This window comes from Leishmania panamensis (assembly GCF_000755165.1).
Source record: "Leishmania panamensis strain MHOM/PA/94/PSC-1 chromosome 20 sequence".
In the NCBI taxonomy this organism is placed as follows: Eukaryota; Euglenozoa; class Kinetoplastea; order Trypanosomatida; family Trypanosomatidae; genus Leishmania; species Leishmania panamensis.
In genome coordinates this window covers 829,505-857,247 of record NC_025866.1, presented here as the reverse complement: position 1 = coordinate 857,247, position 27,743 = coordinate 829,505, and the positions used below count along the sequence as shown (strand labels likewise).

General features: G+C 55.9%; 5 protein-coding genes across 5 annotated transcripts, besides 3 other annotated features; all 5 read left to right on the top strand.

Moving 5' to 3' along the window:
• Positions 1–79: 79 nt before the first annotated feature.
• Positions 80–1,381, top strand: LPMP_201880 (hypothetical protein; the record flags this gene model as incomplete). The annotated part of the gene is made up of 1 exon (XM_010700087.1): positions 80–1,381. The coding sequence occupies one exon, from the start codon at positions 80–82 to the stop codon at positions 1,379–1,381; it is 1,302 nt and encodes a 433-aa protein (XP_010698389.1).
• A 1,244-nt stretch (positions 1,382–2,625) lies between these two features.
• Positions 2,626–3,149: a repeat region.
• A 2,557-nt stretch (positions 3,150–5,706) lies between these two features.
• Positions 5,707–9,855, top strand: LPMP_201870 (dual specificity protein phosphatase, putative; the record flags this gene model as incomplete). The annotated part of the gene is made up of 1 exon (XM_010700086.1): positions 5,707–9,855. The coding sequence occupies one exon, from the start codon at positions 5,707–5,709 to the stop codon at positions 9,853–9,855; it is 4,149 nt and encodes a 1,382-aa protein (XP_010698388.1).
• A 658-nt stretch (positions 9,856–10,513) lies between these two features.
• Positions 10,514–11,252: a repeat region.
• A 2,239-nt stretch (positions 11,253–13,491) lies between these two features.
• Positions 13,492–13,910: a repeat region.
• Positions 13,911–16,147: 2,237 nt separating this feature from the next.
• Positions 16,148–20,779, top strand: LPMP_201860 (hypothetical protein; the record flags this gene model as incomplete). The annotated part of the gene is made up of 1 exon (XM_010700085.1): positions 16,148–20,779. The coding sequence occupies one exon, from the start codon at positions 16,148–16,150 to the stop codon at positions 20,777–20,779; it is 4,632 nt and encodes a 1,543-aa protein (XP_010698387.1).
• Positions 20,780–21,518: 739 nt separating this feature from the next.
• LPMP_201850 (8-oxoguanine DNA glycosylase, putative) lies at positions 21,519–23,231 on the top strand (the record flags this gene model as incomplete). Its single annotated transcript, XM_010700084.1, has 1 exon — positions 21,519–23,231. One exon carries the CDS (start codon positions 21,519–21,521, stop codon positions 23,229–23,231), a length of 1,713 nt encoding a protein of 570 aa, XP_010698386.1.
• Positions 23,232–26,067: 2,836 nt separating this feature from the next.
• On the top strand, positions 26,068–27,543 carry LPMP_201840 (hypothetical protein; the record flags this gene model as incomplete). Its single annotated transcript, XM_010700083.1, has 1 exon — positions 26,068–27,543. One exon carries the CDS (start codon positions 26,068–26,070, stop codon positions 27,541–27,543), a length of 1,476 nt encoding a protein of 491 aa, XP_010698385.1.
• Positions 27,544–27,743: the final 200 nt, after the last annotated feature.

The following is a 27,743-nucleotide window of genomic DNA, read 5'->3' as shown; positions in this document are numbered from 1 at the left end:
AGGTCTGCATAAATATATTTCGTTCGACTCTTTGGTCCTGTAGTGACTTCTCCTAATCCCCTTCTTGACTCGTTAGAGGATGCGTCTCAGTACCCCCTCCGCAGTGCGGCTCTTTGGTGCACTTTTGGTGATCGCCTGTTTCGTGCACGCCTCGGTGGCATTCCCGTACGGTAGATCGTCGGCGGTCACGGAGCTGACGTCGTCTTCGCTGAATGCCTTTGTGAACACACACAAGCCGGTAGTCATTCTCTTTTACGCCCCGTGGTGTGGACACTGCAAGCAATTCCACCCCGAGTTTGAGCGGTTTGCCCAGCTGATGAAGGGTATCATCCGCGTTGGCGCAATTGATGCCGACCGGAACACCCACATTGGGCAGCAGTTCGGTGTTCGTGGCTTTCCAACGATCAAGTACTGGAGGAGCGGCGCAAAGTCCGTCTCCTCCGCCCAGAATTACCAAGGCCAACGGACAGCGGCGGCACTGCAGAGCTTAATGATAGGGGAAATCAGCTCGAGTGAGGTCACGAAGGTGACCACAGCAGAAGAGATAAAGCACGCCGCTCGAAACTCTCCAAAGAAGATGATTGGCGTGTTGCTCTCCCTGAAGAACAAGGTGCCGCCGATGCTGTCGGTCATGTCCCTGTCGCCGAAGCTAAAGCAGCTGCCGCTGGTGTTCTCAGGTAATTGCAACCTTCACAAGGGTGTGGCGGAGGCCTTTGGGGTCACGCAACTACCAATGCTCGGCGTGCTGCGCTACACCCCAGCAGAAGGCGATGCAGCGGAGAAGTTCGAGTTGATAATACACGAAAAAAATAACATCTCTTACGAGTCCGTCGCGCACTTTTTCCTTGACTGTGCAGAGAACCAGTGCAGCTCCGGCACGAAGAGTTTCGTGAAGTCAGTGAACCTTGACGAGGATGAGAAGCACCTCCAAACCCATGGCACCGCGCGGCAGGCCACCGTCGCACTCCCAGTGGTGCCGGTCGAATACACTCCAAAAGTGATTTCGCAGTTTTGTGCGCCGCAAACTCACAAGATTCGCGGCCAGTCTGCCCTGTGTGTCTTCAGTCTTAGCAAACGCGTCCATCTCGACCAGGTACACAAGTACTTCAAGAACGACCCGTTACTTTTCTTCGAGGCATCTCAGCATAAAGAAGAGCTGTTGCATGAGCTCCACTCTAAGTTTGGCGTACAGCTGGTGCCTCTAGGAGAGGCGCCAGCGTCTTTGACGGAGTCCATTGTAGTCCTACGCCACTCGAAGCCAAGGACAGCGCGGTATGCGTTGCTGGAGCACATTAGCTCCGACGAGGATTTACAGGCAGCCCTGCAGCGCATACTGAATGGGGAGGTTCACCTCATCTCAGTAGACCTTGGTGCTGTATAGACGGTCCAACCCCTTGCAATGCGACTTTGACGATAGCCACAATGGGGGCGAGTGAAGAGAGGAAAAAGGGCGAGAGCTCAGATTTCAATTCTCCCCTATTTTAATAAACAGCCCCCCACTTGCTGTGCACGTGTTGGATTGGCTCGTCACTGTGCTTCCATCAATGTGGCAACTATCGCTTTTTTTTTCATACCTGCCTTCTTTGTGTGTGTCTGTGTGTTTGTGTATGTGCCTTTGTGTGTGAGACTTATGCGGTTGGCGCGATTGGTGGTGGTGATGGGGGGTGACTGCGTCAGCGTTGCAATAACCATAATGTGCAGCCTCCTCGCCCCGACCTTTGTGCGTGTTTTATCTCCCGTTCTTTGCGCATCCTTTGCACTTTACGACGCCCCTCTTCACTCGACTGGTTTGGTGTGCGCTTGCGTTTTGTTTGCTGTGCTCTAATGAACACACACACACACATTAGTTGGAGAGCTAGTGCTGGTGGGCTCGCCAAGCTTGCCTTCAGAGAACTTAGAGAGCGTATAGGATGTCAGGACCGAAAAGTGAATCATCCGTTCGAGCTGAAGAGTAACCCTCTCCCGTCTCTGTTGCAAACTGTACGCTGCCTGAGTGTGTGGGCCAAAACATTGGCTGATCAAGCAACACACTGCTCCGAGGCGCCGACAAAAGCAAAGAAAAAGGAATGAGCTAAAAATGAAATCGAAGAGAAAAAAGGTCAATCGGAAGCAAAGCACTACCTCTGATTTAGATATGGGCTTACTACTGGAGTGGTCTCACGCTGTCTTCCAGTGAGACTTGTCGTGGAATCCAAGTCGTTTGTTTCACTATCGTAAAGGGACCTGCTCATCCTCACTCCTGGGTACCGGCGTCACATTCATGAACGGTGCACTGGGGTCACTCTCCGTACAGTTTACCCTCTCTCACTGTGAGCCCCCCTCTCCAACTGGGGGATGCACAGGCACACGTACATACGCCGACCCCCCCCCCCCCCCCCCCCGACACAAGCAGAGGACTTACCGTTTCGTCTATACGCCCTCTCTGCTGATGCGTGGCTTTCTAGTTTTCTCCAACGCTTTGTTTCAATCCTTTCTCGCCTCTCTGTTGGTTTGCCTGCACGTCTCTGTATGAACACGCATTCGTCTACCACACACGTCGCTGTTCCTCTCTCACGCGTTCCCCCTTGTCTCGCGCTTTGTTTCTCGGTCTTCACCTCTTTACGTACCTACCCGCTCTCATTATGTAGGGGCACCTTCGTGGTGCGCCTCTAAGGTTCGATGCTCACTTGGTCTGAGGAATCCAGGCAGACGCCCTATCCCTGCCAGTGCCAAGCCACTCCAGGTGGTGCCAGGGACTAGCACCTACGCCCTAGCACAGGTTCACACGATAGAGCGTTGCTGATGTCGGCGGTCAGGCCCTAGATGGCGCTACGTCGGCGTGACCTGCGACCGTGAACACGCTTGTGCCACTCATGTGATGGGCAAGGCGTCGGCGGGACTTGAAGGTCTCTCACCAGGCCCTGAGTGCTTACTGGTGCGGGGAGTCTGAGTCCCCCCCCGGGGGGGGGGTTGCGTCAGGTGGCGGCCGACACCGTGAGTGCGGCTGTAACGTGACCTACGAGGCAGGGGCTGTGCTTCGCTGACTGAGTCGGCGCACTGCTGTAACGCGTGTGTCTGCGGCTTCTTCGCACCAGGCGATGGGCGTGTGACCGAAGCCAAGGAAAAGTGGAGTTCAGCTCATGTGGTACGACAAAATGGCCAAGCTGAAGGGAACGATCGATCGCCTTTCTTTTTCGCTGTAAAGGTGTTGTTCGGGGGACCCTCTTGTAGAGGGTCTCTTCATTGTATTTTTTTTTAGGCGTCTCCCGATCGACACGCACGGGTCTGGATGATGGCATGACTACTCTCTTTCCTTCCCGCTTATGCAAAGGAGCCCATGGACTGGGTTTTACTAGCTTGTCTATACGCTCAACTGAGCCACAACCGGCCAGCCCCGATCGTCTCAGCCACCGAGTGAGACGTGAGGGATAAAGAGAAGGGGTGAGCACTGCACTGGCGCAGAAGTCATCCAAACGATGAGCAGTAATGCCGTACGCACCGGATGCAGAAGCCAACTTCCCCTACCTGGTGGCGTCCAATAGGCTTGTGACGTCGCCCATAAGATGCTGGAAAATGAAAAGAATCCCCTCAACTTCGTAATGACCTTCTCCCTCCCCCCTTTCTCTCTCTTTCTCTCTCTGATCTCACAGAATTGCGGGCAGAAAATATTCACTTGAAGCTGACGAGGATTCGAAAGGGACTCATCGAAGTCGACACTTTCCTCCGTGTCTACTTGTCTCCGTTGAAGTCGGGCTTATTTGCCAGTCCTAACTCGCTCTTGCACACCAACATACACTGGCGTTCCTTTCTCTTCTGTTTCGCTCCGTTTGGGTCACACTGGTGCAAATTCTGTCGCCCAGAGGTGCACATGAGAGAGTGACATCGGACTTCTTCTCACTCCCTCTTTGTTGTTGCGGTGGCTGTGGTTGTTGCTGTTGTTTCTCCGCCGCCCCCTCCCCGTCTGCATTTCGCTGACCCGCTCTTCTGCGAGTCGCTCACGAGTCTTCATTAGCAGCTGACCACGTGCACAGGAGGCTTCACGTAGCCCGATAGAGGGGGAAGTTGGGGCTACTGAGGTGAACAAAAGCGCAGAAACGCAAGAGAAGACTCGAACCACCAAAGACCCACATTGAAAATACACCGACAGAGAGAAGGACGCACGCGAGCGAAGCCGAGGAAGGGACGGAAGTTGCAACGGTTTTCTTGTTTGTCGTTCCATACGTCTTCCCCCCTCTCCCTCTGTTCCTGTCGTCGTGCGGCGACACCTCGCGGAAATCGATTTCTGCCTTTTTCGAGCTCAACGGCTCTCGTCCCCACACTTTTTTTTTATATGGCATTCGTCTTATCTTAGTCGTGCATACAGAAGCCACTTTCATTGTCTTCCCTCTTCTTTGGGGAGGATCTGGATGGGTGTCGTTGCCGCTCTTCTATTGGGTTGGTGACATCGCCTCTTTCTTTTCGTTTTCTGTTTCCCCTTTGCCTGATCATCTCGTGTATTCTCTCGTGTTTGTTCTCTGTCTCGATCGCTTTCTCTTTTGTTTCTTGTGTGTGTCTGTGCGTCTGTGTCTCTCTCTCTCTCTGTGTGTGCGTGTGTGTGTACGTCTTGGTGTGCGTTGGTCTGTCATCTTTTTCTTTCTCCCTTTCTCTCTCTCTCGCTCTGGAATCTTCCCCTCCCCACTCACCATCACGTTGATCTCTCCTCTTTGATTTCGTGTGTGGTATATTGTTTTCGATTTCCCTCCCGCTTCTTACCCGCTCTCCCTGTCACTCTTCGTTGCTTTTCCTCCCTCCTCCAAGCTGCCGGGCTGCCACTGCAGTGTACTGGCTGGTTCTTTGTTGCATTCACATCGTTGAACGCGCGGCTCCCTCAGAAAGGAAGACACACAAACAAAGTCAAGCACGGCAGGAATACAACACACATCACACACACACACACACGCGAGGGATTCGCGCACATACTCCTGCCTACCCTCACACTTGCAGAGGCTTTTTCTTGCCAGCTGCCTCTTGTTCTTGTACGTCGTTGCCGGCTGTCTGTCTTTCCTCGCTGTGCGTTCCCTCCTCCCGTCTCCTTGTTTTGCTTCTTGTTCGTCCAAATAACCAAACCCACAGGGCTAAAGCACTCGAGTAATGGGCGTCGTGTGCGGCTCAGCGAACTTGTGCAGTGGCGGTAGGTGGTTTGCTTGCAATGAAACTGCAAGTCGATCGAACCCTGGGTTCTCGCGGTGCTCTATCGGCAGCACCAATCAGCAGCGAAACGGGTGTGCCCAGCATAAAAACAGCAGCAGCTCAGCTGAGGTTGGCGGCGACAACGTATCTGACAGTATCCTGAGTGCCAAGCCAATTCATATCCGCCGTACAGGCGGAAGCGCTGGAAGTAGTGACATCACCGGTGTTGAGGCCAGCTCCAACAAGGATGCTGTGGGACACACGCCTGCTGCTAATGCGGCAGCGGGAGGCCCTGCGACACCCGTCAAATCACTAGAAGCGCCGGTGACGGCATCACCCATGTTACCGTCTCCGCATGCAACAGCAGACGCTGCCCGAAACGGCCACGAAAAGCACCAACTTCAGCGAGACGCGAGCTCTAACCCCAGTTTGCATGAAGGCGCTTGCGCGCTGCAGAGCCTGTCAGCCCGCGCCATTCGCATTGTAGTGCGCGTTGATTCCATTGTGCGCAAGTGTGAGGGGCTTGATGAGGAGCAGCCCACAGAGGATGAAAGGGCCATGTACGAGGTATTCGCCGCCCTCCGCAGCAGTTCTGTCGGCCCGCTGTTCCTGAGTCACCCTGAGGTGTCCCTGTCCAACCGATCCTGTGTTATCTGCATCCCTGACTTTCACCAGGACGAGATGATCGACGGCTATCGCTTTCGCGCCGCCTACAACGCCGGCACTGTTGGACGCAGCTACTTCGCAACTCGCGACGTTGCAATGCTATTGCGCAGTTCTACGCGAACTCGCGGCGCGAGTGGCTCTTTTCTCGACGATGCTGCCAAGGATCCGATATTTCGCATCCTCAAGGTGATCAGCTTTGTGCTCCGCCGTCCGCTCACGGAGGAGATCACCGCAGAGCAGCGAGTCCTCGTGAATATCTTGCATCAAAACGTGCTACGCATAAGCGACGTCCTCAATGATGAGGCGAAGGAAAACATGATTGTCATTACCCATTACCACCCGAAGGGCAACATCGGCAGCTACGCAGGACGGCTCTCGCACGACCCCGAAAAGCTGCTCCGCATTCTCATAGAGGTGGTGATGGGCCTTCGCGTTCTGCACTCACATGGAGTCTATCACCATAATTTGAAGCTCGATAACGTTCTCGAAGACGCGGAGGGGCACTTTTGCATCGCCGACGCCGGCCTCTGGCGTCTCTTCGCGGTGCAGTGTCCAGAGGATCTGGTCTTCAACGGCGAGTTGGCCTGTCTCCCGCCTGAGGTGTTTGACCCGGAGGGCTCGTACGCGGCAGGGGAGATCGATGTCGTTTCTGACAAAGGCGCCGCCGGGGTGGCCGCAGTGGATATGTGGGGTTTTGGCGTGCTCATATACCGCCTCGCCTATGGCTGCGATCCGATTGAGATTGCCGAGTGCTCCTACGCGCAGGTGCGTGAGCGACTCCTAGGCTTTGAGCTTTGTTTCCCACCACACCCGCATTGGCGCTTCGCGAGCGACATTGAGGACGTTATTCGATGGTGCATGCGTAAAGAGCCCTCAGAGCGACCGAGTGTGCTGCAGCTGCTGCAACATACCTTCTTCAAACAATGCTTGATGGCCGGCACCTCGTCATCGATGCGTAACATGTCCATGACGAGCAGCCTCGCTTTCGGTGGCCAGATGATGACAAGCAGCTTCGGCGACCGGACAATGAGCACACCGGCGCTTAAGGGGGCCTCGATGAGTAACTTGGCCGTGCCTACATACCGCTCGCAGCAGCGGAACGGTTTCCAGGTGGACGCCTTTCTTGGTGAAGGCCGCTTCTCGGAGACAATGCTCGTTCATCTGCGCCGCAATTCCTCCAACCAGTTTGCCTTTAAGATTATTTATCAATCGCTCTTGAAGCGACTGCGAGCGCCTGGGCGGGAGAAATGGGCGCGAGAAGTACGCCGCCAACTTGTTTTCTCCCGAAAGGTTGACCACCCCAACGTTATGCGCTTCATCGATATTGTGGAGGATACGAAGGTGAACTGCTTCGTGGTGCAGGACTACATGCCGAGTGGCGCCATTCAAGTCGTGCCGCCGGTGAAGAGCGACGACTCGTTCCCAGCGCTGCAGGAGTTCTTGGTGGACGTACTGAGTGGGCTGGTGCACCTGCACGACAACGGCGTAGCGCATCTCTCTCTGACTCCAACGAACATCTTCTTCAACGAGGACACCTCTCACTACCGCATTGCTGATTTTGGCCCCCTCTTTGTGACGGCGGACGCGTTGGCGGAGTCCATCGCGGCAGGCACGCCGCTCTACACGCTGCCCTCATGGGTGCAGAAGCAGAGGCCCTTGCACGCCCCCAGCGTGGACGTGTTCTGCGTCGGTCTCCTTGCCGCCGCGGTCTTACCAGAGCTCTTTACTACGGTTTGGGCTGAACTACGCAACTGCGAGAAGCATAGCACATTTGCCGTCGACGCGGTGCTGTCAGTTGTCCGCAAATCCACAGCGCCACTGACGCCAGCGTTGATCTCCTTCATCGAGGACGCGCTAGAGGGGAAGCTCGCAGACGCACGAGCGGCACTAAAACACAGATACTTTCAAAATCTGAGGTTCGTGGAACACTTGCCCAAGACGATTGTCGAGGTCACGGAGGCGGAGCTGCAGGGCGCCGTGCACTCCAAACCGGAGACGCGCGACGAAGCCCGCATGCTAGATATCCTCGCACAGGACCCGTTTCAGGAGAGCCAGATGCTCAGCTCTGTCGGTGACGCCACTTTGCACGGCTGCGAGTCATGCACCGACACGTCTACTAGCGCTGCCGCCACGGGTGAGAAGTCCGCAGTACTCTTCTTCAAGGGCGAGAACCTGCGCTGCGGTCAATGCAGCGCCGAACTGGCAGTGGCGCTCTATCAGTGCTTGGACTGTGAAGGCTACATCCGCTGCGGCAAGTGCGCTCTGGGCAACTACCACAAGGAGGGCCACGAGCTGGTGCCGTTTCTAATTCACACCGTTGAACATAGCAAAGAGGGTATTAACAAAGCGGTGCTGGTGCAGCCGTCGACGGTGCCGGATTTGCATGCGCTTGAGATGCTAGAGATGACCGCGAACTTTCCGGTGGGCTCCCTCACGGAGCACCTCGCGGCGCAGCGCGCGGCGGAGCGGTCGATTGTGACGCGGTGCGCTGGTGGCGGTAGCATCACCAAAGGCATGTTTGGCGACCTTGAGGGCGTCATCCGCCTTCCGGACGATGTGAACGAGCAAAGCATATCGGTCAACATCAACGGCTGCAGCTTTATCAGTTTTCGTGGGGTAGGCGGGATATCCGGTGGCGGACTAAACCTTGGTTGCGGCGCCAACAACAACAATGCGGGGCTTAATACGGCGGGCATCTCGTTTACCCGCGCCGATTTCATGTCGCCAAAGGACATTGGCTCGCTTTGCTTGCCACCACCGCCGAGGTTGTCACTCATGAAGGCCAAAGAAGTGAAGAGGGTAGCGCTCCCCAAGGCGAAGGAAATGGAAGACGACGACTGGCAGCAGGAGCTGGAGCGCTGCCGCACCAGCAATCACACTGAGCTGCTACTCTACAACTACGGGCTGGACGCGGTGCCGTCGGAGGTGTACAACCCACCGCTACTACAGGTAGTCGTCTTGGATGTTTCACAGAACAACCTTACGTCCCTGCCACAGGAGCTGAGCTTCTTGGCTCACTTGCGCAAGCTTGTTGTGTCGTACAACAAGCTCACCGAGCTTCCGGATAGTCTTGGCAACCTTAACGAGCTTGAAAGTCTTGATGCAAGCCACAATGCCCTCATCGACCTACCGCAGACGTTTATCTATCTCAGTTTCCTTGCCTCGGTCGCGCTGGACTACAATAATTTTGCTAGCATTCCTGAAAGTTTGCTGGATATCCTCGCGGTCCCGCTGTGTGCCAGTGCGTCTAACGTGGAGAACTGCGCCATCCCCACCTCGCAGCTGGGCGGTGCCCGTCTCGCAAGCTCTATGGGTAACCTGGTCGGCCCCTTCATGGGCAGCGCCAGCGGGAGTGTCTCCAAGACGGTGATCGTGTCGCCCAAGCTGAAGGTAATCTACCTCGCCTCCAACGACCGCTTGACAACGCTTCCCCCGCCACACCGACTGCAGTGCTTCGATGACCTCACGATTGCTCTCGACAACGAGCCTTCGCTCTACAAGCACTACTATGAGAAGAAACTCGACACCATACTGCCCAACATTACGGTGAACTGGAATAAGCTCTATCCGGATGAAATTATACCATGTCTCTACTGCGGCAGTCTCCGCTCCGCGCAGTCACAGATGGTGTACCGGAAGCTGAACATTCGGTATTTGCTCACCGTAGGCCGGCAGCTAGTGCCGGTGCCACCGGAGGGCGGCCACCACAAAGTTATTGTGGTGGACGACATTCCTGGTGCTGACATTCGCATGTCTTTTCAAGAGGCTGTCAACTTCATCGAGGAGAGCCAGTCCCATAAGGAGGGGTGCCTGGTGCACTGCTTTGCAGGTCTGTCACGCTCCGCCACGACAGTGATTGCATACTTGATGATGAAGAAAGGCATGCGACTAGACGAGGCCTACCTTGTAACCAAGAAGGGTCGCCCTGCTATCCTCCCGAACAAGGGCTTTTTCGATCAGCTGGTGGAGCTAGATAACGAGTTATACCCCGAGCCAAAGCGCCCCCTCGACATTGCGTCCCTCGGGCGGTCAGCAAGCTGAAGAAAGGGAGCGCATAGGAAGGCATTTTTTTTCTCGTTGCTGCTGCCTGATTACTTGGTTCAACTCAAAAAGTGTGAGGGCCTGTGTGCACGTGAGTGCGTGCGCTCTCTCGTTGCTCGACTTTGCGTCGATTCCACACTGAAGCTTCTCGAAGCACTCGCTCGTTCATCACTTTTTGCTCGTATCTTCTGTCTTTTTTTTTTTCTTCTCGTGCCGCCATGAAGCGTTTCTGCGTGGTGTGTTTGTTTCTTATTTATTTATTTGGCGTACTACCTTGTCGCTGTTTCTCTTATTCTTGCTGCTTTCTATCGTTGTCGTGTTACCATGTCAACCCCCTCCCTGGTGCCTCTCGGTCTCGTGCGCTTTCCTTCCTTCCTCTTTTTGTTTATTTGTTTCGTCTCTTTTTTGCGTTCATGCGCTTTTTATTTTTATTTTATTTTTTTCTGTTTCACTCCCGCTCTTTTTCTCTTGCGACGCCTCCCAAAGCTTAAGGACACCTCTACAGGCTCCGCTGCGTCCCGCATGCATCTTCGCTTCCCTCTTTCCCCCATCTTCCTTCCTTGCTGTCAGCCGCCTCGGCTGTGTTATCACAGCTATATCACCCACCTCTCGTAATGGAAACCCAAAGCGCTTGCCGCCTACCCTCGACTCTTACGGTTACAGACTTCTTGATATTGAGAGAGAAGGCTGAAGTGACGCGGTGCGGAAGACCGTTCGGTCATCACCACGTCTGTACCGACTCACTACGCATCGTGTCACTTACTTGCCGGCCGACGACCCACACCAAGGAGACAAGACTGCTGAGCTTACGGGACGACTGGAGTCCACGCTCACCCGGCTCCGCGGGGGTACCTGTCTGTACATTGGACACCTGCAGCGGCGGGCGACCGGCCCGGGCGTTGTAGGCGGCGTGCTACGCGAGGTTCGCGGGTCACCCGAAGGGGCCCAGCGCGCCGCAGCCCACCCCATTCTCTTGCGCTCGGTGATGTGGTGACGCGCACCCTGCTCGCGCTGCCGCCCTGTGGGCTCTTTGTGCGCGGGGGCGTGCTTGTGCATGTGCCCCCGCCCCGTCTGGCGCGTCGGTGCCGCGAAGCGCAGCTGGCATGGTGTATCGCATCCGGGCAGGCGCCACCGCTTTGGCCGTCGGGCAGGACTCTGTGCGCTGCCCGCTGGGAGCGTGGCGTGGCGTCCCGAGCCAGGCCCGTCTGGCGCCGATCGCGCAGCACGTTACCCGGGGAAGGGAGGAGGGCGGGGCAGGAGGGGCCCGCTAGACGCGTGGCGCGCCTCGACGGCAGGAGGGTTCGCCCTAGGGCGAGCAGGGGGTGGAGGTGGCGCCGCCGAGGATGCGGATGAACGGCGGTGGCAGACGTCTGTTGGCGAACTTGTTCGTGGCGGAATGGACAGGGCGGAGGGAAAAAAAGGTGTTTTGTTTGTTCGGCATGTGTGTGGCTTTTTTTTCTCAGACGATTTTGTTTTCCTTCTCTTGTCCCGATGAGGAACTGAAAAGGTCCACTTGGCGAGAGATCACCGGACGATGCGCATGTATTATGAGTGTTTTCGTCAGGGGCTTTTCCTGTGTCGATGCCAGGCGTGTCGATTCAGCAGAGAATGCAAAAAGGGAAACCGAAAGAGTGAGGCGGAGAAGTATTATTACGGGGACCCCGTGGCAGAAGTGAGGAAACCTGCGCTGGTGAAAGACGCATAAAAAAAAAAGACACTGAAAGGAACAGGTTTTGTTGTATCATAGTATTCACGCAACAGTAGAGAGGAACTCCACGATTCCCCATGCATCTGCCGTCTCCCAACCTCCTATCATGACGGAGTACCCACACAAGCTGAATGTTGCCCCCGGGTCTAGGTGTCTGTGTGTATGATGTGAAGTCGTTTAGGATGATCTACCCTCTCTACTGGGTATCACTACCTTCACCTGCGTTTCGTCCTCTGCGTCGTTGTATTTCCCCATTACTTCTGCAGCGCGATGTACTGTAGTACTGTTGGCTCTTTGCTGCTCCTCGATTTTGCTCTTCTTTTTCGCTTTCATATGTGTGTACCCTGCGTTTACACGTGCATGATGGTGGCCGTGGTCGTGTGTGTGTGTGTGTCTGCGCTTGTGTCAATGCGCGTTGTCGTTTCCGTCATCAGGTTACTGCAAGACGAGTTCGACCTGTCGCTTTTCTCTCTATTTATGTGCGTTTGGTCACTTGCCTTACTGTTTGAGTATTCATTCCCTCTCTGCCCGACAGCATATGTGCTTTTCTGCCTGTCTGTGTGCGTGTGTGGTGGCGCAACTTCCTCCTCCACTTTTTTTCCCTTGCTGTCTCTTCCATCCTTGAGCAGAGTAACATATGATCTCGAGCCTTGACGAAAGCAAAGGCGCAAGAGGTGGGGAAACGAAAAAGAATTCTGGATCTCCAGCGCAACTTACTCTTTTGCAGTGGGGGAGTGAAGTACGCAGGGAAGAAATTCGAAAAGAATGCAGATACCTCCCCCACACACAAAAGTTTATTGGATTGCAGGCAAGTGAAATAACATGGGAAGAAAGCAAAAAAGAAAATAACCAATGACACAGTGCAACAGAGGAGATGCTGCATATGACGAGTGCAGAGTGATGCCGCGCGTTTCCTCAACTTGGCAAAACGCACGTCCTAGCCGAATGTAGCACGAAGAGCAGAGAACGGCGCTGCGCGCTTTTGGGGGCACTTTCTCCCTGTTTGGAACTTTAATATGCGTGTCTCCTCCCTGTTGCGCTTGCGTGATTTTTTTTTCAGCTCGTCTCGCTCTAGACGGTCAAACCACGAGGACGTCAAGGAAAGGAGGATGGAGCGGGGGTGTATCGAGACTGTCATGTGGTCGGCTCCGCCGAAACGTTGTCGCTCGTGGTTGGTGTAGAGTTCTTTTTCTGTGACTCCTCTCTCCCTCGGCAATTTCTCTCGTCCTTCCCTGAGGTTGTGGTGCTACTGTCAACGCGAGCGAGAGAATTGTGTAGCAGGACGAGAAGTAGCCAACTGGAACCCACAGGGGCTTCTAACGAAAAGCACACAACAACAAACATGGAGGAGGTCCACAGAACGTCAAGAATCGAAGCGGAGTTGGGAGGCAACGAGGGCTTCGGCCCTCGTCCCTTCCCCCCTCTCCTCCGTTTTGCGTGTGGATCTCTTCATCGTCGTTTCCCACTTTTTTGTATGGCCCTGTGGCGTCCATAGCGACTCGCTCCCACGTTTGTGCGGATTTTCCGTTTTTCTTCTCGTTATTCGATCCTTTTCGTTGTTCTGTTGTTGTTCTTATTGTGGCCTCCTTTTAGCCCCCCCTTTTTTCTTCTCCCTTGCTCGCTCATGTATGAACATTACATCACGGCATATGCTGTCTTTTGAGTCTTTCATTCTCGCTCTGCGTGTGTGCCACTATAGCGGCCGTTCCTCTGTCTGTCAGATGCTAAGAGCTGTACTTTATATGTGCGTTTCTTGTGAGATACTCTTCTCCACACTGCCACCACCATGACGTCTCGCTGACTCTCTCTCTCTCTCTCTGTCTTACTCCACACCATCTTCTTTTTTTCCTTGAGAGCGTGAGGTTCCTTGTGGTTCCACTTCCCCATCTTATTTGTGTGCTTTGAAAAAAGCAGGAGGGCTCATGAGTGTGGCGTCAAAGTGCTGCACCCATCTTCTGGGAAGACCTGCACAATTCATTGCGACGGATGTCGGCGGTCAGGCCCTAGATGGCGCTACGTCGGCGTGACCTGCGACCGTGAACACGCTTGTGCCACTCATGTGATGGGCAAGGCGTCGGCGGGACTTGAAGGTCTCTCACCAGGCCCTGAGTGCTTACTGGTGCGGGGAGTCTGAGTCCCCCCCGGGGGGGGGGGTTGCGTCAGGTGGCGGCCGACACCGTGAGTGCGGCTGTAACGTGACCTACGAGGCAGGGGCTGTGCTTCGCTGACTGAGTCGGCGCACTGCTGTAACGCGTGTGTCTGCGGCTTCTTCGCACCAGGCGATGGGCGTGTGACCGAAGCCAAGGAAAAGTGGAGTTCAGCTCATGTTCAACAGTAGAAAGAACGTATTCGAAAGTCTTTGTTGATTGATATATATGTATATATGTATATCGTCCCTTACCGGTATCCCCTCTGTTCTAGAGTTGAGGACCCTTTTGGTTTCTACTTGTTTTTGACTTGTACGTGTGTATTTGCCTCGGCATGCGAAGAGTATGCATGGTGATGTGTGTTCATGCCCATCGGTCTATTGATTTCTCACACTGCTGCGCTTCATGCCCATGTGTAGGTGCGCCTGTGCGTGTTGGCGCTTCAGGCGATTCATCCGACACGCAGTCCCCCTCTCGTTTTTCTCTCTTAAAGCGGTGTATGCCTTCTTCTCTTTTTTTTCCTTCCCTCGTGTTGGCCCTTGTCGTGTTGGAGGAGCATGGAAGGTGTTTGCTTCTTTTTGATGTGCTCGTCTTCGCAGCCTTTTGATGCGCGCGTGTGTGCTTAGTTGCTTTGCTGGTGTCTTCCCTAGTGTTGTAGTTTGCGCTACTTTTTTTTTGTGGTTTGTGGCTCTCGGTTCTCCCCACTCCCTCTCCCCACGCCCTCCCTCTCTCTCTCTGTCTCTCCCTCTCTTTTTGTCTGACCTCGGAATGTTTGCCACAGGGGCGAGTGTGTGAAGTGTACCGCGGGCGCCTCTTTGCGTTTGCTTTTCCTTTACAGCGTAATTGTTGAAGATGTCTGCACTCACTTGATTTCTGTGTGCTCTTCCGTTTTTTTTTCTTCCGTCCTCTTTCTTTTCAAAAAGGAATGTGTTTTGGCTGATCGTTTCATCCTCTTCTTGTTTTCCCTTCTTGACGGCTGACTTTGCTGTTGTCGCTTCCTCCTTTGCTCTCTGGTGCTCTTCCCTGTCTCTGCCTACGGCGGCCCCTTCATATTCTGCGGCTTCTCCCTTCCCCGCAGGTGTCCTTCATTACGCCATTTTGGTTTCTCTTTTCTTTTCCTGTTGTTGTTTCGTACTCGCCTTGTTGCTTTTGGGTATTGTTCCACAGCAGCGAGCAGAAACGTGCCGCGTAAGCCGCCGCTTTGTCTCCTCTTCCTTCTCCTCCCCCCCTTTCACGTCTGTTTGTCTGCGTCGAGGAGCTGCGCACGTCGTGCCTCTGCTCTTCCTTCGTTTTTTTCTCCCCTTTTGGTAGTTGACTTCGTGGTGGGCTGCGGATGTGCGTGTGTGTGTTTCCCTTCCACCACCGTTGCTTTTTCGTTGTGTGTTTCTCTTTCCCCTTATTTTTTAACCTCTGTCACTGCTCTCTCGTCTGTGGGGTAGTTTTGTGTTGGGTGCTCTTCCCTTCCTCCTTTCTTTTTCTTCCCCTCTCTCTCACATTCTCTGTGTGCTCTGACTGCGTGTATTTCATCCTTCCTCCTCCCGGGTGTGCGAGTCTGTTCGTTAGTGTTCTGCCTCTGTGGATGCGTGCGCGTTCTTTGTCGTTGACGTCGTTTGCAGTTCTCGTATCTCCTCTTTCTCCTTCACGAAGTAAATGTCTATTAAGTTTCTTTTTTTGTTTGTTTTCTTCAGCTTCGTTCTGCGCGCGTCTCTCTCTCTCTAGAGGGTCTAGCGTTTCCCTGGGCGGGATTCAAGATGAGGTATGCATGGCGTCAAGCAGAACTGATATTGTTCCTGCCCCCTCTACAAAATAAGACTTTGACATGTATGAGAAACTCCGCAGTTGCCAAGGGGCCACTAGTATACCTAGAACAAGGTGGAGGTACCTCAACGGTGTCTGCGTGCCTGGTAGTATGGAATGGGGTTATATATATATACACACACACACACGCACATACACGCACACACATTCAGCGACGTGAAAGGCGGCTGCTTCGTGCACTCCCGCGTACGATGCACAGGCTACCTCGTGCTTTGGCGAATGACTGTGAAGGACAGCCTTGCCCCTCCTGAAAGCTTGAGAGAAAGCAGCAGAGAGGGTTCTGACTCCCTCCCCCGCTCTCTCCCCTTGCCCCGTCACCCTCCCATGGATACGTATACATGCTATTGTTCCTGTCCTGGGCTCGGCTACCCATGATGTATGCGTCGTCTTGCTCCTCTTCTCGTTCTGCTGAATCTTCGTCCTACTCCTGTGCACTTGGCTGCTTCTTTGAACCTGCATCAGCGCCCCTTTCCTCTCTCTTGCTTTTTCCCCCTTCATTGTTGTGGCGCGGCTGCCCCATTCAACCTTCCTCCTTTAGCTCTCGCTCTGTACATTCTCGCTACGGTCACTTCACCCCCCTCTCTCTCTCGTTGTCGGAGAGAGGGTAGACAACGGTTCAATGACCACGGCGTCCTTGTTGCTTACGCCGTCGGCGCTGCAGGAACGAGACGCGCCCGCAGTGTCCCACTTGACTTCCTCACCGCTGCTGGTGGATGTGGTGCCTTTCGAGGCTTCTTTGCAGCGCCTGCTGTACGAGAAAGTCTCTACAGAGGAGCAACTGTGCAGCTACTCAGTACAGCAGGCCTACCGGGGACTTCTGTACGGTGTCCGTGCAGCGAAACTGTCGTTAGCAGGGGTGGGGACGCATGGTACGAATCATGACTTTGCGTTGGTGTCGTCCAACAATGGCGCGTTGCATCGCGGCACCATTTTGGGAGCAGCGATGGGCACAGACGCATTTGTGCTTCGCGGGTGGCAAGCAGTGCTCTATCGCATGGCGCTTGTGGCCACTCGCTCTGCGGCGGACCTTGAGTGTGTCATCTTTTTAAGCACCCACATTCTCTGTGACAAGGCGACAGCGTACGGTCAGGGAAATGAACGTCCGTGCTGCACCCACGAGTGGACGGAAGCACTGCTTCAAGGACTGCCATTAGGGTGTGATGCAAAGGGCGGAAGCGAGCACAAGGAACTTGATGATCGATTTGCTCGCCTTGTGCAGGCAAACCGGCGGTACCAACTTGGATTTCTTCTCATCTTGTCGAACACGCTCCGCATGTTGGCTACCGGTCACACTGAGGGCCAGCGGTTGTGCACCGAGCACACGGTGCTACTCAGAGGCATTGCCGAGGAGATGTTACCAGCGGTTGCACACTATGTGGAGGAGTCGATGCGCGAGAGCGCAATGCATGCCGCAAAGAGGGCGAGTGCGGACGGCGCCGCCTCGCTGCCGACCCGACTGGCGGTGGAGATGAATCACCTCATCGTGCACTGTATGCATTGGCTGACCACGGATGTACTTTCGGCGCACATGGACGCAGAGGCCGACTCCGCCATGGACGGGAAAGGGGTAGCGCTCCAGTCGAAAAGAAAGAAAAAGCGCCCACTGGTGCTCGATCGTGACCAGCCAGCGTGTCTGTGGGGATGCGTTACGCTGCTTCGCAACGCGCTGCGACGCAGCTTGCGTTGGCTCGCCGAGGAGTTTGACAACCGTGGCTCCCGCACAGCATCGTGCCCGGCAACGGCGCTGCTGTCGGCTGTCTCGCAGCAGCTCGAGCAAGTGTTCGCAGATGCGGTCAAGCACCAGGAACTACTACAGAACGCACTCCTCAACGCGACACGCGAGTTTGGTGGAGTTACATCAGCCAACACGCGGAGTCTGACGGAGATGATGTGGGCCCACACACTACAGATGAACCTACTTGCTCGTAATTTGACTGGTGTGTGGGTGGCTGTGCATGGAGGTCTGGGCCTGTCGACAGCATCGCTAGATCTTGTTCTTCCAGCGTACAAGGATGTTTTGATGCTCATTGCCAGCACCCTTCTGCGGGTGCCCGCGTTGGACGATGCGAGAGAGAGCGAGTGGACAACCTTCATGGCAACTGACGCGGCCTTGAGTGCGTGCTTCGCACTCGTCGCGGCCGCGCCCACCACAACGCTGCAGGCAGAGTTGTGGGCCACAGACAGCAACGTCACACAGCAGGTCCACGGTCTTCTGGTGCAGCGGGCCTTGCGGTTCCGCAATGAGCGGGTGCTCAGGCTAGCCTCGCTGCTTTCGCGCGCTGTGCTGGAGGCGGCGGTGCGCGACGGCGCTCTCGCAGGATTCGCAGCAGACTCGTCTGAACAGTTGTTAGAGCTACTCGAGTCTGAGGACGACGCTGCGTCGCGGTGCGTGGGTGAGCTGCTGTGTGTATCTATCCTTGAGCACCCCTACCGCCTTATCCCTGCGCTGTTTCGTATGCTGCAGCACGGCAGCGCGGTCACCCGGCGACATGTGCTGGAGGTGCTGTGTAACCTACCAGACCTCATCTCGGAGACGCCCTCCACCGAACAGGACGCAACGGAGGTGCATCCATTGTGCTTCAGCGCACTGGACACCGTGGTACGGTGTTCTGGTGACCATGCGAAGTCTGTAGGTGCTCGTCGCCGCAACGTACTCAGACTACTAGCAGAGAACCTTTTGCTACAGCTGCAGGACGAGGAGCTGTGCGTGCGGCTTCTGAGCTCGTCCTTGTTTGCCAAAGTGCACCCGGAAGATGTACTGTTCCCTCTCTTGAACCTCTGTATGCAGCAAGATGCCACCGGACGGAAGCAGAGCGCCGCACTATCGGCGTTGACTTCGATTATCACCGCGCACACGGACACAGTGGAGACGTACCTTCTGCTGTTGCAATGCGGATATCAGTGCCACGCGGCGGCAATTGACGACGTCTCCAGTGGTGTAATCGCGTTTGGAAAAGAAAAGGTAGGTACCGAGAATGGAGGCAGCGAGCAGAGCCCCACTGAGATGCGGCGACCGACTCCACAGACGCCAGGTGACATTCTATCGCAGGCTCTCCTCTACTCAGTCGATTGCGATGCAGGAGAGACGCAGGACTTGTTCTTGACATCGGCTTCGAGAACGACCACGGCGGACAAGATAGACGTAGCACCCTGTGACGCGCATGGCGGTACTCAACGCCGCAAGACAGCACAGTTGCAGACGGCGCTTCTGACGCTCACAGATCGGTGGGTCCAGGCTGCAGCGCGGAGTTGGACATACGTGCGCCATTCCCTCCCTCTTCTCCAGTATCTGAAACACCAAGCGAACTGCACCGCGACTGACGGCGCAGATCATGGCAGCGACTCTGATGCCCCTGCGGTGGAGCGACTCCAGTGGACGACGAAGTACACGCTGCGGCTTACCGCAACGCTCACTGGCCTCGTGGACGGTGGACTCTCCGCAACGGGCCAGGATCGACTCCACCTGGTGCATCTTCGTGCCATCTGGGACACGTTCTTTGCCCGTGCTTCGGCGACGGAAGGGCCGCCAGGTGACGAGTGGTCATGCATTATCGACGGCACAGGAGGCGTCCACAGCAGGGACGCAGAATCGTTGCCATGCCTGCACGCAGCGTTGCTGCCGCTCTTGAGCTTACGTAGTTGTGCACCGAGCACGTTCGCCGTTGCAGACGCGACCTTCGTGGAGGATGCGGTAGCGTCACCAGAGGAGGGCGGCGATGACGATGACGGTGCCAATGTGGTGCGCCGACTATGGTGCGTCCTCTGGCGCGGCGCCACGAACGGGTCGACATCGGGGGCCACATTTCTTGCCACCCACCCGGAAATTCAGCGGGTCGTGCTGGAGGTGCTGTGCCGGTTCCCTGCAAGCCTCTTCTTTCACGCATGGTCGCAGTGGATAACGGCGCAAGCAAAATATGTTGCTGCTGCCAATGCTTCTATCTCACCAGACGACGAGCTGTCGACTCCACGGCTGTTTGCGTATCGGGTGTACCTCTTCGGCGTGTCATCGTACCTTGCCGCCGCGAGTGTGCAGGCAGCGCCACGGCAAAGCGACTTGTCGGTATCTACTGTGGGGACTCTCTCAACAGAGCACGGTGGCTGTCAGGCCAGCGACTTGCAAGTTGTCCTGGGGCACTGTGCCACGCTGGAACGACTGGTGAATGTCACGTTGCCCCGGTGGCTGATGGAAGAGGAAGAAAACATATCTGTTGCTTTCTCATCGGCGCAGCAGGTGGACTCCGTCGGAGTGGCCGGTGGAGTGGTACCACGGAAAGGGATTCTCCAGGGCTCGAGCGAAAAGGCGGAGGCAATGAGGCAGCGGCTGTGTGTCGCTGCTGTCGATGCTGCTGCTGTTATCGGCGTAACCAGGCTAATTCAGCCCGACGTTTTCACAACTTCATCTTCACCACCGACTCCTGGCGATGGGAGCGTCTCAACACTTCACATCTTGTGCACCCGTCTGCTTGAGGCGCCACTGAGAGGGTTAGCCAAGGTGTACAGAGAACCCGAGAATTGCAAGACCTCGAAAGAGCTGCCAAGGCACGACGGCGTCGTCAGCGAAGCGGACTGGCCCCTGCAGCTGACCCGATTTCAGCTAGGCCTCCGCATTCACCAGCGCATGCTCCATGCCATTTCTCTTCACCCTGCCGACGCGAAGGGTTTGCTGTTGTGCTGGTTTCGAGGTTTCCTTCGCCCATTTGTGGAGGTGTCGAACGCTGCATGCAGAAGCGTGGTGGGGAGAGAACTGCACGAGTGCTCTGCAGCCGTAGATGCATGCAGTGTCATTTTTCAAGCTGTTCTGCTGTCATGCAAGATCAACGATGCTACTTCCCCCGCTTTGACCAACTCGGTAGAGGACAAGTCGACGTCTTCGTCGCCTCTCCTCCTCCGGCTTGCGTGGGAGGAGAGGGAGGCGCTTGTGAGCTTCTCCCTTGGTTGTGTGCGGTTTACCGCGTCGGCAGCAGTGCAAACAGTTGGTGTCCGCCTCCTTTCTGCCATCCTTGTTGCTGCACCCGAGCTCTTCTTGAGCATGGAGGCACTGAGTACACAGACACGCACGTCAACGCCTCCCATTGGTATTTGCCCTTCCGCCTTCCCCTGGGGCGCGTCCGCAGACGCGCAGTGGCCTCTGAGCTCCGCTGCATCTGCGCTGCAGTCCATTGCCCTCATGCACGCTGACCGCCCCACCCGTGTTCTGGCCGATGAGGTGTTGCGAATGCTAGAGAAAGCGGCAACTGCAAGCAGCACTTAGTCTGGACACGAGTCCAGGGAAAGAGGAGTGATGACATGGGGTCTGGTGTATCCCTCCCCCCGCCCCTACACGCTGTGTGTACACACTCTCTCTCTCTGCGCAACAGAGGTGATACGAGAAGCATAGTTGCTTGCTGCTGCGAAGCTGTAACGCACAACAGTACTCCCAAAGTTACAAAGACAGTGGCACCCATACCCACACACGTGGTGGTCGTGCCTTGATGCCACACTCTTGCCGAAGATGAGGGGAGGAAGGCGCATGAGGGAGCCCAGTCTTGTTCTTTTGCTAAACACGCGCAAAGGCTGAAAAAAAAAGGAGGAGCAAAGCGTCTCTTCCACCACTCTCTCCGTCACCCCATCTGTGAAGGTGCGACTCCACGCTGTACCGCCTATGCACGAGTAGAGGTGTGTGTGTGTGTGTGCATGCTCGCACTCTTCCCCCCTTCCCAACTCTCCGTATCGTTCTACCTCTGGATTTCACTTTTTCCGTGTCTTTCGCCCGCCCTCTTTCTCTCTCTCTACCTTGCTTCTGTTGTCGTGGTCGGGCGAACTACTGCGCGTGAAATGTAGCATGTTGATGCGGCGGAATGCTCTTCTCGTATTTCGCTCCGTTGTGTCTCTGCGAGTAGTTGCGGGGTGTGCTGCTATACTCGCCTTTTTTTCTCTGGCTAGCATCTTTTACCGTTCTCATCAGCGACATAGCAGGCTCCTCCTGCTACTTTCTCTCTCTCGCACTGATAATGATGCCACCGAAACTGATTTCAGGTAGAGGTGAGCCCCCCCCGTGGCGGGTGTTGACATCTTCTCTTAAAGCCAAAGTTAACCTTCAACTGACACTCTGCGGTGGCCAGTGCTTTCACTGGTACCCAACGCCGCGCTGCACGTTTGTCGGTGTGCTTAACCACAGCGTCTTTGAACTGCGCGAGGTGCGGTGTGCTGCAAAACTGAAAAAGCAAGATGAGTTGCGACACGTAGCATCGCAACGGCGAGCTCCGACGCTGGGGAAGCGGCGCCAAGAATCGCGCTCTGCTCCACGTGCCTCGGAGTCTGACATAAACGTCAGTAAGCACTTCTCATGCTGCTGGATAGAATACCGACGACTGTGGCCACTAGCTGACCCACAGTGTTTCAGTGAAAAGGTCCCTATGAGCACGCCATCGTCATCATTATGGAGCACAGGTGCACCACCGTCACTCGCCATAGAAGAGAGTGACGAAGAGATGCTGAGCCGCTATCTCTCTCTCGATGTCGACCTTGACCAGCTGTGGCAGAACTGGACCGCCTCGCCACAGACTCGTAAACACCCTCTCGTGCAATACCTCGTTGGCAATCGTCTTCAACTACATTCCTTGCTCAGCGATCGCAACCAGCGTGTTTGCGAGCACGACAAGGCACAAAAAAGCCTGTACATCTCCATCCGCCACGTTCGGCAGGATCTGCACTCGTGCCTCTTCTCTTTCCTGTGCTCGCAGAACAACAACGTCACGCGGATCACCGGCATGATCTACGCACTCTGCCGTGCCTACGGCGATCAACTGTGTGATGTCCAACTCGCCACGGCGGAGGTGCGAACGCCGTGTAAGTCGGCTAGCGATAGAGAGCACAAATTAACAAAAACAGAACTCCGCAGGCAGACCGCTGCGCACAAAGAAGACGTCATTGCGTCTCCGTCTCTGAAGCCACACAGGTCAAGTATCAACGCGCCGGGATGGCTTTCGATGTACAGCTTTCCCTCACTCGAGCAGCTTTCGGCTGCCACAGAGGAGAAGTTGCGCATGCTCGGCTTTGGCTACCGTGGCAAGTACATTGTGGATACCATCCGTTTCATTCAGACCCAGTCACCCCAGCAGGAGCTCCAGGACAACGTGATGCTAAAGGGGCAGATGCACCCTCCTCCGCACCTCATGCGGCAACATGGAGCCTGCTACCGAAATGGCTTCTACTCGACTGTGCTGGGACACCATGACCACCACCATCAACATCAACGCGACATGCTGCTTCTCCTGCCGGGTGTGGGGCGTAAAGTGGCGGACTGCGTGGCGCTCTTCGCTCTCAACCGCACCCACATTGTCCCTGTGGATACGCACATGGCACAGGTCGCGGCGGAGTACCTCGTCTCGCCACGTGCTGCGGTGCCGGCGGGTCGTAAGCGTTCTCGTCCAGGATGTCTATTGCTGGAGGGGGAACGTTACCCGTGTGATGATGTACTGCTGGAGTGGAGGAAGCAAGTAGAGGCTTTGAAAGAGAAGAACGGTGTGTCGTCAACCTCTGTGCAGACAATAAAGGGCGGCGGAAGATCTGCGTCGGCCTCGCCGCGCTCCTCACGAAAAACGCCTGTGCCGCCCTTGTACGAACGGCATCATAACGTCATCCAGGATGCCTTCTTGAAACTCTTTGGCAACTACGCTGGGTGGGCCCACAGCATTCTGTTCTACTACCGCATGCACAAGTGACGCACCACGCGAAGACAGGAGGCTGCCACGGTGCGCATGCCGTCTCTTCCTCTACATGAGAAGACACAACGTTGTCTTCTGCTGTTCGTCTTCGTTTTGTGGCGTCTGCACTCATTCTTGTACTGCCGGCACAGTACTCGACCATACGATTAGGCTCGACTACGTGTGAAAAGGGCCGGATTCAGGTGCTCTCTTCTCGTGCACTCATCTGCGTTGGCAGAGATACGGTTTGTGTGCACCTCGCGAGTGCAACGAAGACCCCCCACCGTCTCTTGGAGGAGGCAGAGTCTGGCCTGAAGGAGAAGGGGTAGTCCTCTGTGTGGATGCGTCCGACTAAGGCGCTGGCATGTGTGCAAGCGAAATCCCACGACAATGTTGCAAGCGACTTGGGGGCAGGGTCTCGACGCACACCTGGAAGCGACACTTTGGGGCACCCGAGGACCGACCCAAGGTGCCACAGCGAAACGACTGATCCACAGGAGGAAAAGCGCAGAACATCTCGTTCAAATACGCAGCGATGCACGGTGCGCTGATAGGCGTGCCAATTGGCTACAGGTCAGACGGAACCCATCAACCCCGAGGAACCACTGGAATACCCAGCAGCGTATGGCAAATGGCACCAGCTGATGCGCATCGAGAGCCCAAATCCAAAGAGAGGTCGTGGATGCAGCCAAACACTTGGGGGACAGCCCGGAAGCACGCCTGTTTCTGTTGGTGATGTGGTCTTTTGATGCGGGGCTGGGGGGACATCGGGCGGCGTGCGCGGCGCGGCGCGCCTGCCCGGCCAAACGCAGCACCGACACCAAAAACGCCCCCCCCCCCTTGAAAGACCAAACCGGGCAGGCCACGCGCGACAGAAACACCACGAACCCAACACCGCAGCTAACAAGCCATTCAAGGAAACCAGCGTTCCCCAGGGACTCGACCCGGCACCAGAATGCAGGCAACAATCTGCGGGAGGCACCCATTTGCCTAAGGACCCCCCACCCCCAGCCCCCAAACATTCCGATGTCTCTCGCACAACCCGTTCCGCCAGGTTGAGGCCGGGAGGTTTTGATCTCGCGATACAAAAGGCCAAGCCCAGGCGACGCCCCGAGGGTACATACACACACGCTGCCTGTTGGCGCAGGTTGCGCACTCGGTTATTGTGTTCTGGGCGCCAGATCACAAAGGATGACGACTGATCACGCAGCCCGCACCCAATGGCTCGGTTCGAAAGGAGGGTGTTCTACGGACCACCTGACTCCCACGGCCGTCGGCCAGACGGGACGTGAGAGAGACGCTGCAGATCCTGCATATGCAGTTTGATGCCCTCTGCATTCCCATCCCACTGCCAAAGACACAGATGCACTACAGCTGTGTCTTTCGACCCCCCAATCAGCTGCACAGATGCTGCGCTCTGCCTGCCGGCACGCAGCCGTAGGACATGCAATCGCAAGCAAACCGCTGACATTGAAACCGTCATCACAATATGCACCATGGCCGGCAACACCTTGCTGGCAACCAGGGCTTGACAGAAAGGCAACTTTTACCGTGCCGTCTACGAAGTGATGCAAAGAACCCAGGATGCAAGCTGACGGACATCCTCGCCTCGAGGGGCCCCCTTTGGTGCGTCAGATGAAAAAAGCTCTTCAGATTGCCCCCAGCCTCAGAGCCCCCCTCCCCCCAGGTGGAGTAATACGATTATGGCGGCAACCGCAGACGCGTGCGAAACCCAGCAGATCCGTTGGGGCTCGCCGAACGCGAACGGGAAGCTTGCGAGCCACGGGTTCTCTGATCACGCCCAAGATGCGCGTGACGAGGGAAAACCCGGACGAGGTCCATTTCCCCAAGGTGGGACTACAGGGGCATATTTTCCAGGGCGGTGGGTTGGCCTGCCCCCGCCGCACAGGACCCGAAATTGTCGGAGGCAAGATGGCCAGACACCGCCTCACCCCACACCGACAGAAGCCAGCGCGTTTGCTGCCATGATCTTCACATTACTCGGGAGCGGGATGGCACACTATCTTGTCGTGGTGAAAAGGAAAAGACAGAAGACTCTTCAAATAAGAGTTCAGCGTACCGACGCCTGCATGCGGGCTGGAATACTGTGCGGTGACACTCGCGCGCGCACCTTTTGTTTCTGCGCATCGGTATTTTATGCGTCTTTCAGAACGCCTGTAACTGCCGATGGCAGTCACAGACTTTCCCCCGCCGTTTTCGGATTGACTCCTCTATGGATGGATGCTGTTGCACTTGCATGGTGTTGCGTGACGTGGTATCGACGCAGAGCAGCCACACTCCTGAAGGAAAGCAGGAGACAAGATCCCTCGCAACCATAAAACATCTTCTGTGGTGTGCCGGTCTTGGCAAGAGTACAATGCCATTGCTCACGCATCTTGGCGAGCATCTCCCCTCTGCGCCGACTCTCGCAATAGGGGCCAAGAGAACTGATGTGAAAGGGAGTGACTGCCACTTTACCGCTTGTGAGAAGCGCTACCTCTTTTTTATTTGTTCTTTCGGACTACCCTAGTTCTTAAAGGCAGGCCATCCATGTCAGAAAAAGTGACTGCAGCCAGTCTTCATTCTTTCATTTTCTACTCTCTCTGCCTTTCGTGTCCTTCCCCGCTTGTAGGCCTCGTACTGCACAACGAGGACGAATATCATAGACACCCCACTTGAGGTGGTTTGCTCCCAGTTGTGCATCGATACGCGAGTCCACGGCGGCGCATCACACCAGCGTACACGAGGACACGAGGACACGACGGTGCGCCGAGGGTGAGTTGCCTCACAGTGTGGCCTCTCCACCGTCCGTCATTTGTCGAAGAAGCGTTTTTTTGTTCCAACAGACGCGGTGATGACGGCAAATCCACCGTCTAGCGCCGTAGACCTGTTGCGTTTCCTGGCGCTCTCACTCACAGTGCACACCGACGCAGTCTGTTGCGCCGTGGACGACGTTGAGGCCGCCATTGTCGAGTCTTCCACGAATGATGAGCTCCTTGATACCCTCGAAAAGGAGTTGGCCGTCTTGCTCGACAGACAGCGGCGACTGCATGTGACCCGCTCAGTGATTGCCCTCTCACAGGAGGAACGGCGCCGCGGCATGGAGCTGCGACGAAGTGGGCAAACCTCAACGCAGCGGTACGGCCACAAGCGAATTCAGACGTCCCGCACAACATCAAACATATCGGCAACACAGATGCACGACACGGCTCGTTACTCGAGCGAGAGGTTCTCCAGGGGTGTATCTCCAGATAAAATGGAGCAAGGATATGGGTCGTCAGCGGTGTCGACGCATGCCTGTTCGACGGCCGCATCGTCTGCGCCCCTGTGCGCGGAGTCAGAAGCAGACTCGGTTGACGCGCAGGTGGAGCGACTCAAGGAGAGGATCATGCATCTAGACTGCTACTCGCTGCGCGGAAAACTCCTTCAGCTAGAAAAGCAAAAGAAGGAGGTCAAAGAGATTGACCTCGAAGACCTTGTGACGAGGGTGGTAGATTCCTTCGAGTTCCCAGCCGCTGTACGAGCGCTTTGGTGCAGTGGCGCATCGCCATGCTTGGCCTGCTCTGGTATAGGGTCTTCTGCACCGCACAAAAGGGCCTCGCAGAGCTGCGCACGCTCTCGAGATGCCACTCTCGCTCAGCCCGCTACTAGAAAGGGCGGTGTGATAAACCACACCAACGTTGACCTGTTTCTGGCGCGGGCATGCCAGCGGCTCTCTGGGCGCGCCGCTGACGCACTACAAGCCTTGGCATCGACAAGTGTCTCCGAGCAGAGTGCCGCAGCGCACGTGCTGGGCTGCATGGTGTACGCTGCCGAATTCAACGCCAGCGAGCGCGCTGACCTCGCCGCCGTGCAGCAGCTGCAGACGATGCCGCGCGATACCCTTTCCCGTCTTTATGATCAATGCGTGCGCAGCAGTGTTTGCGAGGCAAAGCTTGACGGCCGCTGCTTCGGTGCTCGGGGCACTGTGTTGGCAGCACAGGATTTCAGCGCCCTCCCGGCGGATTGGGCGACAACGCAGTCGCTAAGTCAAGTGCCGCTGGATGAAATCCTGCCCCCTGTTCGGCATTTGCTGGCACCTCGCTTTAGCTTCGCAGACGTGGCGGAACTGAAGCGACTACAGGCGAAGCGAGTGGAGTTGCAGGAGAAGATTGTGAACTTTCTGTTAGGCAGGCAGGAGAAGGATGAGGAGTTTCTGCAAGGCATATCCGGGAGCCAGCGGGACCGCGCGGTGGCAGCGGCGCGTCTAGCGGTGACAGAGGTGACACCCGCGTCAACTTCAGCACACGCCTGGAAGACAATGGTTGCAGCGCATGGTGCGGAATGCTGACGGACTCTCGTTGGCGTTTCAGGAGGGCTCTTATGCGGACACGCCGGGAGACGCCGACGGTGAGCTTTCCGCCCGTGGTGCGCTAGCACTCCCCTGCCTACAGTGTAGGTATCTTTCGGGTTTGATTTCCACCGCCCCTGTATGGGAGACATTGTAGCGCTTTCCAGGAGAATCAAAAAGAACTGCGCCACGCGCTTTGT